At 42.3% G+C, this 17884-nt stretch overlaps 1 protein-coding gene across 1 annotated transcript; it reads left to right on the top strand.

Annotated features, from left to right (window-relative positions):
- The first annotated feature begins 2173 nt into the window (after positions 1-2173).
- On the top strand, positions 2174-17576 carry LOC148047860 (vomeronasal type-2 receptor 26-like). Its single transcript, XM_087708174.1, has 6 exons — positions 2174-2301; positions 3240-3531; positions 5082-5924; positions 13079-13300; positions 14607-14733; positions 16669-17576. Exons 1-6 carry the CDS (start codon positions 2174-2176, stop codon positions 17574-17576), a joined length of 2520 nt encoding a protein of 839 aa, XP_087564300.1.
- Positions 17577-17884: the final 308 nt, after the last annotated feature.

The following is a 17884-nucleotide window of genomic DNA, read 5'->3' as shown; positions in this document are numbered from 1 at the left end:
ACAGCAATTCAAAGGCAAACCGCGCGCCAAAGGTATTTATATAACTAAGTCAACCAATCGGTGGCCGAGGACTGGGCAGCAACCGCTGACGTCAGTGCCTCGGCCAATCAGTAAGGATCTGCGGCCGGCAACAGCCTCTGCTGCGTCTCAGCCAATCAGGACGCAGCAGGGCTGTTGCTGGCTTTTTATAGAATAAGGTAACTGAATATGCAATCTATACTGATGAATATTTAACAGGTGTGGCCAGGATGGGTGTGGCCAGCTTGACGTAACTCTTTTTGGGGGTTCCTGTGGTGGTCCAAGTGCTCTGCCAGCAAAAACAGGCTCTTGAGCCACCGGCAGCCCACCTGAGCTCCATTTTCACTGGCAGAGGCACTGCGGGCCAGATCTTTGCTGTTTCCAAGGTGATCCTGCAGGCCAGATCTAAGCATCCCATGGGCCAGATCCAGCCCCTGGGCCTTGAGTTTGACACCCCTGCTCTAGAAAGAGTGAAGAGAAAAGCAAGAAAGATCATTAGGAGACTGGAAACTAAAACATATAAAGAATCGTTGTGCAGTTGGGTATGTCTAGCTTAATGAAAAGAAGTACTAGGGGTGACATGATAGCAGTATCCCAATATCTAAGAGGGAGTCAAGCTATTTTCCAAAGCACCTGAAGGCAGGACAAGAAGCAACGGGTGGAAACTAATCAAGGAGAGAAGCAACTTAGAACTAAGGAGAAATTTCCTGACAGTTAGAACAATTCATCAGTGGAACAACTTGCCTATAGAATGCTCCAACACTGGAAGTTTTTAAGTTTCTAAGAAGAGATTGGACAATGATTTGTCTGAAATGGTATACAGTTTCCTGCCTGAGCAGGGGGTTGGACTAGAAGACCTTCAAGGTCCCTCCCAACTTTGTTATTGTCTATTATGTATGTAACTTTTGTGGAAATGTTGGCATGTGTTTGGTTTTTGATTTTTACAGGAGAGCCCTGGATTCATGCTCCATTTGTGAAATCAAGACTTTTTGGGTTTTATGACTTGTGCTGGACTAAAACCCCTAAAACCTTTCTCAACCATAGCTGGCTGGAGAATTGTGGGAGTTGAAGTCCACATATCTTCAGGTTGCCAAGTTTGAGAAACACAGCCTCAGAATGTTTACTTTTATCATGCCAATATTAAATTAAAAACCGTGAAAGAAGCAGAAGAAATTGATCTGGAAAAATACAGGCAGTGGTTTCAAAAGGGGAATGGACGATGAATAACCCAGCAATGGAGGATCAATATTGGGGTTTTTTTTTTTGGCCTTTTCTCTTTGCATGATGCAAAAGTATGAAGAAAAGTGAGCAACAAGGAGGATGTGCTGAACAGCCTTGGATATGTTTTTATTTACTTATTGTTTATATACCGCCTTTATTATTTTTATGAATAATTCAAGGCACCAAAAATACTCAATACTCCTTCCTCCTCCTATTTTTCCCACATCAACCACCCCGTGAGTTAGTTGGGATGAGAGACAGTGACTGGCTCAAAGTCACTCAGCCAGCTTTCATGCCTCTGATGGGACTAGAACTCACAGTCTCCTGGTTTTTAGGCCAGCCCCTTAAAACCAGTAGCCCAAACTGTCATTCTTTTGTCTAACAAAAGTTCTTGGCAAAGTTTACAATCCCTTCGGAATTTCATAATGAAGCATAACAGGACTCAGATGGACGTTGGCAAACATGTTTTCTCCTGCTGTGCACACAAATTGTATGCAGCTGTCATGCATGCATACAATTTCTGGAGATAACTTTTTCTATTGTAATTATTAAAATCACTATAATTGCCACTCTCTGTTATTTGTCCCTAGTGCCACTGCTGCTATTTGTCCCTAGTGCCAAGAACTTTGAAGGTTTTCATGTGTCACTTCAGATGATGAAACTGAGGGTATTTAAAATCATGAATAATTCTTCAACAAATCCAAAAAAAAGTGTGATAGATAATTGTACCAATAGTTACTATGATTCGAGCTTTGGATTCCCATAAATTAGGAACCATGTAGGTTCAATCCTTCTAAAAATCAGAAATATCTTTTTAAGTACTAAAGGTAAGCCTTCTACAAAGTCAGTGTATTTTTTTTTAAAGATGACAGTTCTGCTATTACTGCTTTATTTGAACTTTGGGGCAGTAACAACTCAAAGACCAGGTCGGTCAATGCAAAAAATGTATCCTTATAACTATTATCAATGGGGGGACTACCTCGTTGCTGGAGTCATACCCACCAGGACAGCCGTGTATCCAACACACACATTCAGATCTGACCCTTCCAGAGACTTTTTCCCGTAAGTTAGCTTTCAATTTGTCCTTCTCCAATTTAGTTCTTCCTCGGTGCAATCAGAAATGTAGGTTGTTTTTTCTAAAACCAGTAGTAGCATACTCTTAGATTCCCAATTTTGGAAAAAATAAAGTGCTTTAAAATATGAGAGATGTTACAAAGTGAAGAGAGGAAACACCAGGGTTCACACGAGGATTTTAGTGAAGTATGAGCCAGTGGATAAATCATAAGATATGTAGTCATTAAGAGATGACACCAACTTGAGAACACTTTATCAATACCTAAATTCCTTATTTATTTCCTTTTTGACACCTGTTCTTGGAAAGTTGTTGTCCACACTTTGCTTTTTATTGAGATTTCAGGAATGCTGATTTTTTTTTAAAAAAAACTATCATTTTCTAGTGTGATGTCTTCTTGGAGACATCTTGGAGCTACCTTATCTGGGATTCAAATGGATGGGTTAAAAGCTTTTGAAGGAGCAATTCCTTTGAAATGTTCAGTACAATGAGATTTTTAGTTGAAAGAGCAAGCTTAAGAAATAGCAAAAGGGACATGGTGGTTCAGTGACTAAGACAATGAGCTTGTTGATCAGAAGGCTAGGCAGTTTGGCAGTTCACATCCCTAATGCCGCATAACGGAGTGAGCTCCCGTTACTTGTCCCAGCTTCTGCCAACCTAGCAGTTTGAAAGCATGTAAAAATGCAAGTAAAAAAATAGGAACCACCTTGGTGGGGAGGTAACAGCGTTCCATGCACCTTCAGCATTTAGTCATGCTGGCCACATGGTCAGGGAGACATCTTCGGACAGCGCTGGCTATTCAGCTTTGAAACAGAGATGCACACCATCCCCTAGAGTCGTGAATGACTAGCACATATGTGCAAGGGGAACTTTACCTTTAAGAAATAGCATTTAAACGGGCTGATGTCCAGTTGAACTTTTATTCTAGGTTACTGGAAAGGAACTTCCAACATATCTTTGCCATCTTAATAGCCATAGAGGAGATCAACCAAAACTCCCTGCTGTTGCCCAATATTACTCTCGGCTACAATATCTATGAAAATTGTTTCAGCACAAGGACAACCTATGACGCCACCATAGATATACTTTCTTCCAGTCATGGGATGGTCCCTAATTTCAAGTGTGGAAGGGAAGAAATTGCTTTGGCTGTGATTCAAGGAGGGGACTTTGAAACTTTCTTTCAGATGGCTACCTTGTTAAGCATTTACAAGATCCCTCAGGTATGAATAAGTCCCTACTTTTGAGTGAACCACTTCCATCAATTCTACAACAGTTTGAAAAAGGACATTGTGTGGACAATGTAGAGCATGCCAGTTCTTTTCTTCAGTATGTGAGCTTTTTATTGAAGTCTGCCACAAATAAATTGTGATATATATAAGAATATGAACTGATAGACTTTGAATGGTGGTTCTGGATTTCTGACCGAAGAAGAAAGTCTATATAGAATGAACCTCTGGAGGTTCCCCTTGCACCTTGTTCAGTGAGGCCCAAGAAAGAACAAAGAATGGAAATCACATGAATTGTTCTTTTTAAGAACAATGGAGGAAAATAATTTCTACTTTATAGATTTGCTTTCAGAATGTTTTCTAAATTTCCTTTGGGTATTATTTATTACATATTTTCAGGCAACTTCCATAAACATCTTCTATACAACTTAGGGGATATAAGTATATATTTAAAGCAATATCAGAAATATGGAAGAGAGAGGAATGTACTATATTTGTTCTCAAGTTTTATATTTTGCATGCCGTGAATCTATATGCAAACTGGAGTGGGCTTTAAATGTTAATATTTATTTGCAATATTGTATTAATAAAGTTAAATATTTCAATAAACATTTACATAGAAATGTATAGACTGGAGAAATATGTGATTACAGAAGATCATTTGTAAAAGTGACCATGTGGAAATGTATATACTAGAAATAATATATCATTGTTTTTCTATAAAACACATACCTGTATTAGATATGATAAATTTCACAGAATTAAAGACACAGTTTGGACCAGTAGATAGAAATGCAAAGCAATTCCAATTTTAAGACGTCAGAAAAACAATGATAAGCAACCGGGGTTTGAATAGAAGATTGCCTTTTGTTACTTTCTCAATTCTAAACCTGACATTATGCAAATTGTTTGAAAATTATTGTAAATATATAGCAAGTTAATATGGATTATTGAAAATAAATTTAAAAATGCATTTGAAAATGGCAGACTGATGGGCATTATGTTTCTGTGTGACATTCTAACATGAAATATATTATTTATTATCCTGGAGCTACTATTACAAGACATCACATGTATTTTAGAATTAAGAAAAAACCGAATAGCAATGAAAATTATACTGAAAAACAATCCTTTTATAACAATTAATTATATTCTGGTGGTAAAATCTGGCGCAGATATGCTCAGAAGATTTAGCACGTCAGTGGTCCTTATGGGGTCTGGGAATAAGGAGCCTAGAACTAAGAAAAGCTACATTCTTTTTTAAAAATAAAAAACTAAATTGTATATATTCTTTTTATGTTTAATGTTTGATTTGTACACTACCCAGTATCCCACTGTGAGGGAAACGAGAAGTTTTAAGAGTTGATTAATAAAATAAAAATAAATTATTCTAAGTAAAGCTGAATCAATCCAGGAAGATGAACTTTTGAACACCCCTTGATCAGACTTCACAGAGAGGCTAAAGCTATTTCAGATTATTATTATTTTTAAAAGAGACTGAGTGCTATTTTTCAACACTAAGCATTGATTCTTTTCCTCACTAGCTCACTTATGGCTTTGTTAACTACATTCTGAGTGATAAAGCCCAGTTCCCTTCCTCTTTCTGGATGAACCCAAAGGAAACCTCACAGTACATGGGGATCATGAAGCTGCTCCTGCATTTTCAGTGGACATGGATTGGACTCATTGCCCCCAAACATGATGGCGGAGTTTGGTTTATGAAGACCATTGAGACAATGGTCTTCAAGAGTGGGATCTGTGTAGCCTTCACATTTAAGATTCCACAAATTCATATTGAGAAGGTTAATGATTTTTATGAGATATTCTCGCATTTTGATGCTCTTCTTACACACTGGACAAGCAAGGTGCTCATTTATTATGGGGATCTTGACACAATGCTTTTGTTGCCTCTGATGTTGTCCAACATTGAAGAAGCCAATCAAACCCCTCTGGGGAAAGTTTGGATCTCCACAGCTTTGTGGGGTTTCACCTTAAGCACAACTTTTAGATATTGGGACATCAAACCCTTCCATGGAGCACTAACCTTCACCATCCAGGGAAACCAAAGATCCAAATTCCATGAACTTATTTTGATTCAAGATGATTCCCTTGAAGTTGTTTGGTCAGAAATGTTTGACTTCCATGATTCCAACAATAGATTGTCAAGGAAGACATGGAAACGGGGCCTTGTGAGAAGAAACATGGCAGGGTTCCTCCCAGATTGGCCCGAAAAAGAAATGTCCCCGGAGAGCTACAACATCTACCACACAGTCTATGCTGTGGCACACGCCCTCCAGGATATCTTCACATCCTTATCTAGCCATGTTGTCATTAGAAAAGAAGACAAGGTAGATCTTCCAAACCTTCTACAACCATGGAAGGTGAGAGTGAATTCCACTTAAATTACAAGCTAAAGTGAATCTTACATGTTGGATGGTTTTCTTTTCCAGAATCTTTTTATTTCATTCCAGCTCTGGGAATGACTGCTGCTGTTTCCTTCCAGCCTATAGACTTGGTCCCTCTACATTCATTTTTTTAAAACAATGGGTGATTGGATCCTTCATTTGCTGAAAGGCCTAGAGAGCACTTTCATAGACTCTATTGACCTCCTGTGCTGTGAATCGTAAATCACAGAAGGTTAATGTAGCATCCCCTATATTGTTAGGTATTTGGAGAGTTGTTGTGTTTGTATATCTGAAGATTGGAAAAGGCTCGAATGGACAATTTTAGGGTAGACAGATTGTGGTTTTGACCAGATCTAAGGATGTTTCCCAAGACATGTTTTGCCATGTAAGATATATCACAGGCTTTCGTAAAGGAGCAAATTCATGATGAAACATTGACTTGTGACAGCGTGATGCAAATACTATGACTATACATCTTTATCTAGTCTCCTGGAAGTTGTAAGGCAAGAAGAGTTTCATCAGGCAGGAGTGACTGCTGCTGAATGTGAAGAATTTGGATTTGGATTTAACTTTATTTGTATGCCGCCCTTTTCCCTGAGAGGACTCAGGGCGGCTCACAGTTCAGGGGGAGGGAAGGACAAAACAAGTTATACACATGAAGACAATACATCGTTAAAAAAGCACAACAGTCATACTATTCGGGTGGGGTTGAAGTCTTTAGTCCCAGGCCTGTCAGGACAGCCAGGTTTTAAGGGCTACGCGGAAGGTCTGGAGGGTGGTGAGGGTACAAATCTCCACGGGGAGTTCGTTCAATAGGGTTGGAGCAGCCACCGAGAAGGCTCTCCTCCGGGTAGTTGCCAGTCGACATTGACCGGCTGATGGAATTCGGAGGAGGCCTAATCTATGGGATCTTATTGGCCTAGTGGAGGTAATTGGCAGTAGGCAGTCTCTCAAGTACCCAGATCCAATACCATGAAGGGCTTTGTAGGTGACAACTAGCACCTTGAAGCGCACCCGGAGATCAACAGGCAGCCAGTGCAGCTCGCGGAGGATAGGTGTTATGTGGGTGAAATGAGGTGCACCTACGATCACTCGCGCGGCTGCATTCTGGACTAGCTGAAGTCGCCAAATACTCTTCAAGGGCAGCCCCATGTAGAGCACATTGCAGTACTCCAGCCTAGAGGCCACAAGGGCACGAGTGACTGTTGTGAGAGCCTCCCGGTTCAGGTAGGGACGCAACTGGTGCACCAGGCGAACCTGGGCAAATGCCCCCCTGGTCACAGCTGACAAATGATGTTCAAAAGTCAGCTGTGGGTCCAGGAGGACTCCCAAGTTGCGGACCCTGTCTGAGGGGCGTAGTATTTGACCCCCCAGCCTGAGAGATGGAACACTTGGCCAATTAGTGGGAGGGAAGCACAACAGCCACTCGGTCTTATCTGGATTGAGTACAAGCTTGTTAACCCCCATCCAGTCTCTAACAGCCTCAAGGCCCTGGCTCATCACGTCCATCGCTTCATTGAGTTGGCACGGGGCGGACAGATACAACTGTGTATCATCCGCATACTGGTGGTATTTTATCCCGTGCCTCCGAATGATCTCGCCCAGCGGTTTCATGTAGATATTAAAAAGTAGAGGGGACAGGACCGAACCCTGCAGCACCCCATATGTTAGGGGCTTAGGGGTCGATCTCTGCCCTCCGACTAACACCGACTGCGACCTGTCCGAGAGATAAGAGGAGAACCACCGTAAAACAGTGCCTCCCACCCCCACCTCCCGCAGTCGTCGCAGAAGGATACCATGGTCGATGGTATCGAAAGTCGCAGAGAGGTCAAGGAGTACCAGGATGGAGGCGTGGCCTCCATCCCTGGCTCTCCAGAGATCATCGGTCAATGCGACCAAAGCGGTTTCTGTGCTGTAGCCAGGCCTGAAGCCAGACTGGAATGGATCAAGATAACTGGCTTCCTCCAAGGACCGCTGGAGCTGAAAGGCCACCACCTTCTCAACAACCTTCCCCACAAAGGGGAGATTGGAGACTGGATGATAGTTGTTTAGAACGGCTGGATCCAAGGATGGTTTCTTCAGGAGGGGTCTCACCACCGCCGCCTTTAAAGTGGGGGGAAAGACCCCCTCCCGAAGAGAGACGGCAACAACCGCCTGGATCCAGCCCCGTGTCACCTCCCTGCTGTTAACAACCAGCCAGGAGGGGCACGGGTCCAGCACGCATGTGGAGGCACCTACAGCTCTCATAGCCTTGTCCACGTCCTCAGGGGCAACAGCTTGAAAATCAATCCAGTGATGACCTACCAGATTATCCCTTAGTGCCTCGGCTGGTTCTGCAGGATTGGAGTCCAGGTCCGCCCGAAACGGAGCAACTTTATCCGCGAGAAACTGGACGTAGTCCTCAGCCCTGCCCTGCAAAGGATCACCCGTATCCCTCCTATTTAGGAGGGAACGGGTTATCCTGAACAGGGCGGCTGGGCGCGACTCGGCGGAAGCAATCAGAGTGGCAATGTAAGTTCTTTTTGACGTCCTGATTGCCCGGATGTACTCTCTGATGCAGGATGTTAAAAGTGCTCGGTTCGATTCGGATTTACTGGCTCTCCAATGGTGCTTTCATATATGAAAGGGTAAGGCTTATGATGTAATGCCATAGTTCATCATTTTTGTTCCCATTAGTTAATAGCTGATGCCCATGAGTGAAAATCACCTAAATCCGTGATGGCAAACCTTTGGCACGTGCCAGTACATGAGCCATCAGCTGATTTTCAGCCTTCTGGAGGGCCGGGGGAGGCTGTTTTTGCCCTCCCCAGGCTTCAGGAAAGCCTCTGGAGCCTGGGGAGAGCAAAAAATGGGCCCAACAGGCCTACCGGAAATTTGGAAATGATCCATCTCCGGGTTCCGTAAGGCCTCCGGGGGGGCAGTAGAGTCCATTTTCACCTTCTCCAGGCTCCAGGAAAGCCTCTGGATCCTGGGAAGGGTGAAAATGCCTTCCCCTGCCCCCCGGCGGAAATACCAAGCTCAGTTTGGAGGAGAGCAATGCGGTGGGAAGTGTGTGGGGTGGTGGTGGTTGTGCGCGCTTTGCGTTACAGCACACATGTATGCTATTGTGCGCACGTGTGCTCACATTTTTAGCACCCAGCAACAAAAAGGCTAGCCATCACTAACCTAATTCAACCTGTGTGCCAGGACATCAGGGTAACGTCTGTGTATTTCTTTACATGTCACCAGAAAGAAAATTCATAGAAAACTCAGCATTTTTCACAATGTGATCCAAGCAACCACATACAGAAGACATTCCTCACACAACAATCATGTTCACATAACACATTAAAGCCACATTGGTTTTAGTGTGTCAGCCAACCACATTTTAGCGCTAAATGTTGGGCGAATCCAGACTTAACCTATGTGGTTAAGTTATGGCTTAATGTGTTACCCAAATTCGGAAACTGTTTAAGGTATTTGTAGGATTTTGTTTGGTTGATTGATTATTGAGTTTTATCTAGCATGCTGAGCCAACAGAAATCTTCTATAATTACAGCAAAAATGACAAATAAATAAAGCAAGCAAGCAAGTTAAAGCAAGTTAATTATGTAAAATCTTTGCTCAATTAAACTATGGAAAACATCAGAAAAAAATATCAAATATGAGCTGATATTTACTGACCAGCAAAGGGATTTTGCATGACTGAGATGAAACATCTATAGAATAATTAAGTGCTATAGAAAAGAATGTACTTATAATGTATGTCTCTATTTGGAATAGTATGTTTGATTTATTAAACTTCCTCAGAGATATTACGGAGAAAGTAAAAGCTGGAACAATTTCCCCATAATGCAAACAAGGCCAGCTGTATTGCTGAAGAAAACCATTTTAGGCAACCATTTTTAAAAAAATGGCAAATCATTCATCCTTATCTTGCTATTTATTGTACATAAATACACTGTACAGCCACGAAGCAGCCAGCTTGGTGTAGTGGTTAAACATCAGGCTAGAAAATGGGAGACCATGAATTTAGCCCTGACTGAGCATGAAACCCAGGGTGGGGTTCCGGCTTCTGTTCACTCATGAGTGCACTGCAGGCGGGTGCTTGATGTGGCTATGCATGTATGTGTAGTAGTAAAAAAAACCCACAAGATGGTGGCACCTATGGCACCACCGATAGAACTGGTTCAGGGATGTGTTCGGCTGAGTTACTACCTATTCGGCTGAACCGGGCCAAACCAGTAGGAACCCACCTCTTACGAAACCAGTTGGTAACCTTGGTCCAGTCCAGAGGTGATATCCAGCCGATTTGGACCGCCTGAACCGGTACTGGAAATTGAGGGTGGAAGGCTGAGTGCATGTGTGGATGTGGTTACATTTGTGAACCGGTAGGAAAAGTAAGTGAATGCCAGCCCTGGTCCAGTCATTTTCTCTCTCCCTTAGGAAGGAGGCAATGGCAAAACATTTCTTAAAAAATCTTGGCAAAAGAACCCTACAGGAATTTGCCAGGCACTCTCTAAGAATCAGACACGACTGAACGGAATGAAGGAGCTTATGAACTTTCCTACCTCATATGCTAATATAAAAAGGAACCTAATATAATGATGATGTCACCCATTCAGTCATGTCTGAGTCTTGGCAATTCTATGGGACAAGTTTCTCCATATCTTCCAAGAACATAATATAGGTTCATTTTAGACCCACCAGAATGTAGTATTTTTATTTGTAGCAGCACAAGACCCATTTTGCCCCACAAGAGGTAGACATGGATTGGTCCAAAGCAGGGGTGTCAAACTTCATTTCATTGAGGATTCTGTTTGACCTCTGGGGGCCAGGCTGGGTGTGGCCAGCTTCATGTCACTTGTGTCGGGGGCGCCTGTGGTGGCCCAAGTGCTCAGCCAGTGAAAACGGGCTCCCGAGCTCTGTTTTCGGCTGGGACTGCCTCCTGCAACCCTCTGCCAGCGAAAATGGAGATTGCAAGGGCCACAAGTGGCATTCTCGAACTCTGTTTTCACTGACAGAGGCACCATGGGCTGCTCTTTTGTTGTTCCAGGGTGGTTCCATGGGCCAGATCTAAGCACCCTGTGGGCTGCATCTGGCCTTGAGTTTGACACCCCTGGTCCAAAGTCTTGCAGTGAGATTTGAGAGTAAATTAAACCCCACCCAATTCCCTCATTCCCCCACTCACAGTCTATTACCTTCATTCGTATTCTATCCTTGGACCAATCACCTGTCTCCTTGAGGGAGTTAAGGAGTTCAGGTTAAGGAGGGACTAGAGCCTGGGTCTCCTCATTCCAGTCTAGAACCTTCACCATTACACCACTCTAGGATTGAGAAGAAGGAATGGGCAGAGTCCCCAAACAGATTTTGTGCTGAAGGATGATTAGAACCTGGGTTTCCTCATTCCTCATTCCTCATTCCTAATCCAGCACCTTCATTCCTAGACCTCACTGGGTCCTGGACGAAGGCAGAAGAACTACCCCAGAGAAGATCCACGGTGAAGGAGATTACAAGAACATGGGAACACCATCCTGGTCCTGGTCCTTTATGCCATACTGTTCTTATATACCCTATATAGGTGTATGGTTCTGGCTGTGAAGGAAAGGTTGCAATCTCTTAAATCTGCTCAGTTTAAGAGAGAGTTTGTTAAGCAGGGACATGGGAGAGGAGCATGAAGTGAAGCATGGTGGGTTGTGAAAAGAAAGAATGGGGGATTGTTTTTCTCTTGCCCTCATAATACTGGAATTCAGGAGGACGGGCAGCAGAGGTGACCACAGATTGTGTAAATAAATGAACTTGATCACTTAGGTGTCTTGCTCATCTTTTCTGTGTCTTCCGTAAGCTTTCTTGAGGTTCGCTGATACTCGTACTTGTGGTGTTGCCATCCTGTTTGCTAAGAGGTATTCCCAGCATGAATATTTCTTGCTTTTTCTTTTCTTTTCTTGCTTCACTGCAACCCACACACTGATTTGTTGTTTTCATTGTGCTGTTTCCTGTTTGTTCCTCACACAAATATAGAAATGGAGAGGGGGTGGCAGGCACGGGGTTGGGGAATGTCATGGGTCAAACAGCCCTCAGGTTCTGCCTCGTGACACTTCTGCAAATTCAGGGAAATAGCTCACTGGGCGAAAGTGTTTGTTTTATTTCAGCATCTGGGCCTTCTTAAGGAGGAGCTGATCTCTTTCACTGGTAATATAAACTGTTTCAAATGCTCTAACATACAGTAACTCAGCCCTGCTCAGCCTGTAATGTCGGAAGGGGTACTTCCGTCAGCACTGAAACAGACAATGTGGGAAGGTCATCTGAGAAAAGTATTATTAAAAATAGCAAGCATGAGATCAAAAAGACAAACTAATGAAAAAACAACAACCACTAACACTAGCACTATAAAAAACAAACTGAAGATTGAATATACTTGTCTGTCTCTCTGCCTATCTATCTATGTATCTGTCTATTGTCTATCTTTCTACGTGTATTTATATTTGGTGGTTTTATCTTTATAATCTGCCCCGAATCACTGTGAATGAGTTGGACAGCCATATAAATTTTCTTAATAAAACAATAATCTTTATCTTATCTTATCTTATCTTATCTTATCTTATCTTATCTTATCTTATCTTATCTTATCTTATCTTATCTTATCTTATCTTATCTTATCTTATCTTATCTTATCTTATCTTATCTTATCTTATCCCATCCCATCCCATCCCATCCCATCCCATCCCATCCCATCCCATCCCATCCCATCCCATCCCATCCATCCATCCATCCATCCATCCATCCATCCATCCATTTATCTATCTATGGTATCTATCATCACTGAGTGTTGTATCTTATGATTTGTGATGAATGTATTTTATTATTACAACTATGACTGTTGTAACTAACTGAATTATTTGTAAGTTGAGGAGTACCTTGTAAGTATATAATACAGTATTAAATCCTCACTTTCTTAAGCTTTACAGAAGCTTTCTTATAGCTTTATATTACATTTTATAATATAAAGGCTTGATTTCTATGTGCACCGGGCATTCCAGAGAAAATTATTGCAGATATATTTTTCTGACATTCTCAAATTGATTTACCTGATGTGTGTGTGTGTGTGCGCGTGCACACGTGTATGTGTTGTGTTCCCTTTCTCATTCCAGCTTCAGTCTTTTCTGAAAACTGTCCACTTTAACACTATCATTGGAGAAGAGGTATTTTTTGACGAAGATAGGGAGTTGGTGACCAACTATGACATTGTGAATTTGATTGTATTTCCAAACAAGTCGGCTGTACGGAAGACCGTGGGAAAACTAGAGAGTGGGATTTCTACAGGCCTAGTGATGAGCATTGAGGAAGAGGCTATTGTGTGGCCCAGCTCATTTAATCAGGTGGGAAGGAAACTCCACAAAGCCAATTAATGTAAGAATTAAAAGTGTGAGTTGAAATTCAGCAGAATTTGTAAAATAACCATAGCCAACTGCTATCTCCCAGGTGTTACTTCTTTGTTGTTCAATTGCTACGTTGTGTCCAACTTTTCACGACCTGGTGGACTGTAGCACACCAGGCTTCTCTGCCCACCCCATCTTCCATTGTCTCCTGGAGTTTGTCCATGCTCATGCCCATTGCATCAATGACACTATCTAACCGTCCCATCTTCTGCCGTCCCCTTCTCCTTTTGCCTTCCATCTTTCCCAAAATCAGGGTTTTCCCCTTGAGTCCTTTCTTCTCATTAGGTGGCCAAAGCATTTGAGCTTCAGCTTCAGGATCTGTCTTTCCAAAGACCAATCAGGGTTGATTTCCTTTAGCACTGACTGATTTGATTCCCTTGCAGTCCAAGGGACTCTCAAGAGACAGAATAAGAATAACCAAGTTGGAAGGGACCTTGTAGGTCATCTAGTCCCTGCCCAAGCAGGAGACCCTATACCATTTCTGGCACATGGCAGCCCAGTCTCTTCTTGACAGCTTCCAGTGATGAAGCTCCCACATCTTCTGAAGGCAAGCTGTTCTATTGGTTGATTGCTCTCACTGTCCAAAGATTTATCCTTATTTCTAGGCTGAATCTCTCCTTGATCAGTTTCCATCCATTATTACTTGTCTGGCCTTCAAGCGCTTTGGAAAAATAGGTTGACCCCCTCCTATCTGTGGACAGCCCCTCAACTATTGGAACACTGCTATCATGTCTCCCCGGGTCCTTCTCTTCACTAGATTTCTTCACCACCACAATTCGAAAACATTAATTCTTTCATTCTCAGCCATCCTTATAGTCCAACTCTCACAGCCATACATTACTATTGGGAAAAGCATGTTTTGATTATACGGTGTTATGTGTTAGCAATAAAGTAACATTGGGTGACTGTAACCAACCTTATCACACAGTTCACACAAAATACCTTGATTAGGCTTATCAAATTGTAGGCACTCTTCTTTGTTACTGGGAAGATATGGAAGAAATATTTTGCAACAGCTTGACTTTTAAGAGATAAATAACATAAGGTTTCACAGATCAGAATCCATTCCATAGGGCCAGGCCTACCATTAGAGACGGGAGAGAACTGATTACCTCGGATAGCAACTATTTCAAGGTGGGGAAAAGGCTTCACGGCCATAAGGCATTGCTGACACAAAACCCACAAATGTATTGGCACACATAAAACACAGGTGCTCAAGCAGTGTTGTTTCCTTGACATTCTTCAGACAAGGCCTCGTTCCGTCTGTACCGAACCCTGCCAACCAGGATACCGCAAAGTGATCTCTAAAAGACGCCAAGTGTGCTGCCATGATTGTGCCCCATGCAAAGAAGGGACAATTTCTACCCACACAGGTAGGTTGCTGTGAAAACATGGCATGTGTCGAATGACCAAAGGTAGAGAATTTTTGTTTCCTGAAGGTCTTACAGCAACTTTAGTCATCTTTGCAAGTTCAAATCCAAAGAATTTGGATTAAAAGAGTTTGTACTTCAACATATTGAGCCCAAATGCACACCTTGAGAGTGAATTGAACAACATTTCATTTCAATGTATGCCGATTAGTGTACATTCAAAGTGACAATAAAGTTATTATTCTATTCTATTCTATTCCATTTACCTCAAATATGGAAACTGGAAACTGTGGTTTTAAAAATACCTCTTTCTCTCTTCTGTTCTCTAGCCATGGCAGCTACCTTTAACTAAAGTAGCTGTCAAAAAGCCCTTGATGCAAAAATAGAAGTGCAGCCATAGTATTATTTCACCTTCACAGCTCTAAAAAATTAAATTAAATGCATGCAGTGGTGGGATTCAAATAATTTAACAACCGGTTCTCTGCCCTAATGACCACCTGGGTAGGTGGGGCTTGGTGGTCATGTGACTAGGTGGGTGTGGCCAACTCAGTATCACTCAGGTCGATGGGTGCTTTGCTTTAGCTGTTACAATGTAATAAGGGTTAACCAGAGAGGCAGTTTCTGTAAGCAGGGCAATAAAGATTAGGTTAGAAACAACACCAGAATGTTTCCTTCCTGCCTTCCTTACAGGATTAGCCCTGTAAAGTGGAAAAAAACAAAAGGAGATTTCTTCCAACAATCAGTCTGAACTACTTAGAAAGTACCAACCGGTTCTCCCGAATAGGTGCCAACTGGTGAATCCCACAACTGAATGCATGGCAGAGTGGGGAGCTGTATAGCCAGAAGCTTCCAATCAGGGCAAATGTCAGATAGCTATTTTGTTTGTATATTTATTTTGCATACAAATATATGGCAAACATGGATTGGATATGCTTCAATTTCTCTTATTAGCAATAGCACTTAGACTTATATATTGCTTTACATTACTTTACAGCCCTTTGTAAGAGGTTTACAGAATCAACATTTTGCCCATAACAATTTGGATCCTCATTTTACCCACCTTGGAAGGATGGAAGGCTGAGCCAACCTTAGGTCGCTGAGATTTGAACTGCCAAATTGCAGGCAGCTGGCAGGCAGCAAAAGTAGCCTGCAGTACTTCACTCTAACCACTGCGACACCCTGGCTAATGGAGTGGAGTGAAAAATTATGTTGTGCCATGACTTCTAGCAACTTTAACCAAGGCACTTTCTGAGAGATTAGAATATAGAATAACAGAATTGGAAGGGGCCTTGGAGGTCTTCTAGTCCAACTCCCTGCTTAGGCAGGAAATCCTACACCACTTCAGACAAATCCTATACCACTTCAGACAAATCCAACATCTTCTTTAAAACTTCCAGTGTTGGAGGATTCACAACTTCTGGAGGCAAATTGTTCCACTGATCAATCTGTTCTAACTGTCAGGAAATTTCTCCTTAGTTCTAGGTTGCTTCTTTCCTTGATTAGTTTCCACCCATAGCTTCTTGTCCTACCCTCAGTTGCTTTGGAGAATAGCTTGACTCCCTCTTCTTTGTGGCAGCCCCCGAGATATTGGAACACTGCTATCATGTCACCCCTAGTCCCCTAGATTGATTGACTCAATATGTTCCCTATAATAATTTAACTTGGGCAGGCATAAAACAATTGCAATTAACTTTACCTTGCTGTGTTAGAGATGAGGGCTGCAAATGTCAATGACATGGAAGTGTCTCTGCAGTCTGATGCGTTAGTATTATCTCAAGCAGCTTTCAATCTCTAGATTTGCCTTCTTCCACACGGCCCATATTCTAGATTTTGATGCTCGTTAAGAAATTGCAATAAAAGTGAGGAGGAAAGAGAAAATGTCAATTATTGTGGAAAAATACCAGGTGGTGAAGTTTCTAAATATATTGTGTTTTTCAGATGCAGTTGATTGTCATGAGTGCTCCAAAGCTCAATATCCAAACAATGGCAGAGATCAATGTATCCCCAAGGTTATAGTCTTTCTAGCCTATGATGAACCTCTGGGAATCACTCTGAGTTTCTTTGCCCTCTGCTTAAGCCTAACTGCAATTCTAATTTTAGGAATCTTCATCAAATACCTAGACACACCATTGGTCAAAGCCAACAACCAAAAGCTCACCTACACCATCCTTGTCTCCCTCCTGCTTTGCTTCTTATCCTCCTTCTTATTCATTGGTCCCCCTCAGAAAGCGACTTGTCTCCTGCGCCAAACCGCCTTTAGCATCATCTTTTCGATCGCTGTCTCCGCTGTGCTGGCCAAAACTCTGACTGTGGTGCTGGCATTCATGGCTACAAAACCAGGAAGCAAGATGAACAAATGGCTGGGGAAGAATTTGGCAATGGCTGTGGTACTCTCTGGGTCCATAATCCAGTGTGGCATCTGCATGACTTGGATTGGAATTTCTCCTCCCTTCCCAGAACTTGACCCCGATTCTCAGATTGGACAGCTGGTACTGCAATGCAACGAAGGGTCTGTCGCCATGTTTTACAGCGCTCTTGGTTACATGGGCATTCTGGCGGCCATCTGTTTCACCGTGGCTTTCCTAGCCAGAGAGTTGCCAGGAGGTTTCAATGAAGCCAAGCTGATCACCTTCAGTATGCTGGTCTTTTGCAGTGTTTGGGTGTCCTTTGTGCCAAGTTACTTGAGCACCAGGGGCAAATACATGGTAGCTGTGCAGGTTTTCTCCATCTTGACTTCCAGCGCTGGGCTAGTGGGTTGCATTTTCCTTCCCAAGTGTTACGTAATTGTATTGCGACCTCATCTGAACACCAAAGAGCACCTAATGATGAAAAGAAGAAAGGAATAGTTTTATGAAATTTATTATAAGTTTATAAGTTTAATAACATTTATATGCCGCCCAATCCCGTAGGACTCCGGGCGGCTTACAGTACAAAAATAATCAAAAAAAGAAAAAAAAGTAAGATATAGTGAAGAAAGATAGATATAAAATACAACACATCATGCACTCCATTCTAAATGGGGCTGGACCCATTTTTGGATTATAGAAATGACAAGTTCCGGTTTGAGTGCACCGATGTAATAAATGACTTAATATGAACCCCAAGGAGAGAAAAAGAAATATTTATTATTTCAATAAATGGGTTTAACAGATTA

The sequence above is a fragment of the Thamnophis sirtalis genome, unplaced genomic scaffold, assembly GCF_051295495.1.
Source record: "Thamnophis sirtalis isolate CommonGarterSnake01/CBP01778 unplaced genomic scaffold, rThaSir2_p1.2 scaffold_3, whole genome shotgun sequence".
Classification (NCBI taxonomy): Eukaryota; Metazoa; Chordata; class Lepidosauria; order Squamata; family Natricidae; genus Thamnophis; species Thamnophis sirtalis.
This window is presented reverse-complemented; position numbering and strand designations above follow the sequence as displayed.

Excerpts from the sequence above, each read along its gene's own strand:
- LOC148047860 (XM_087708174.1), top strand. The coding sequence starts at position 2,174 with ATGCAAAAAATGTATCCTTATAACTATTATCAATGGGGGGACTACCTC. Across the intron at positions 3,532-5,081 it reads GCATTTACAAGATCCCTCAG|CTCACTTATGGCTTTGTTAA; the intron begins GTATGAATAAGT and ends TTTCCTCACTAG. Across the intron at positions 13,301-14,606 it reads GGCCCAGCTCATTTAATCAG|ACAAGGCCTCGTTCCGTCTG; the intron begins GTGGGAAGGAAA and ends GACATTCTTCAG.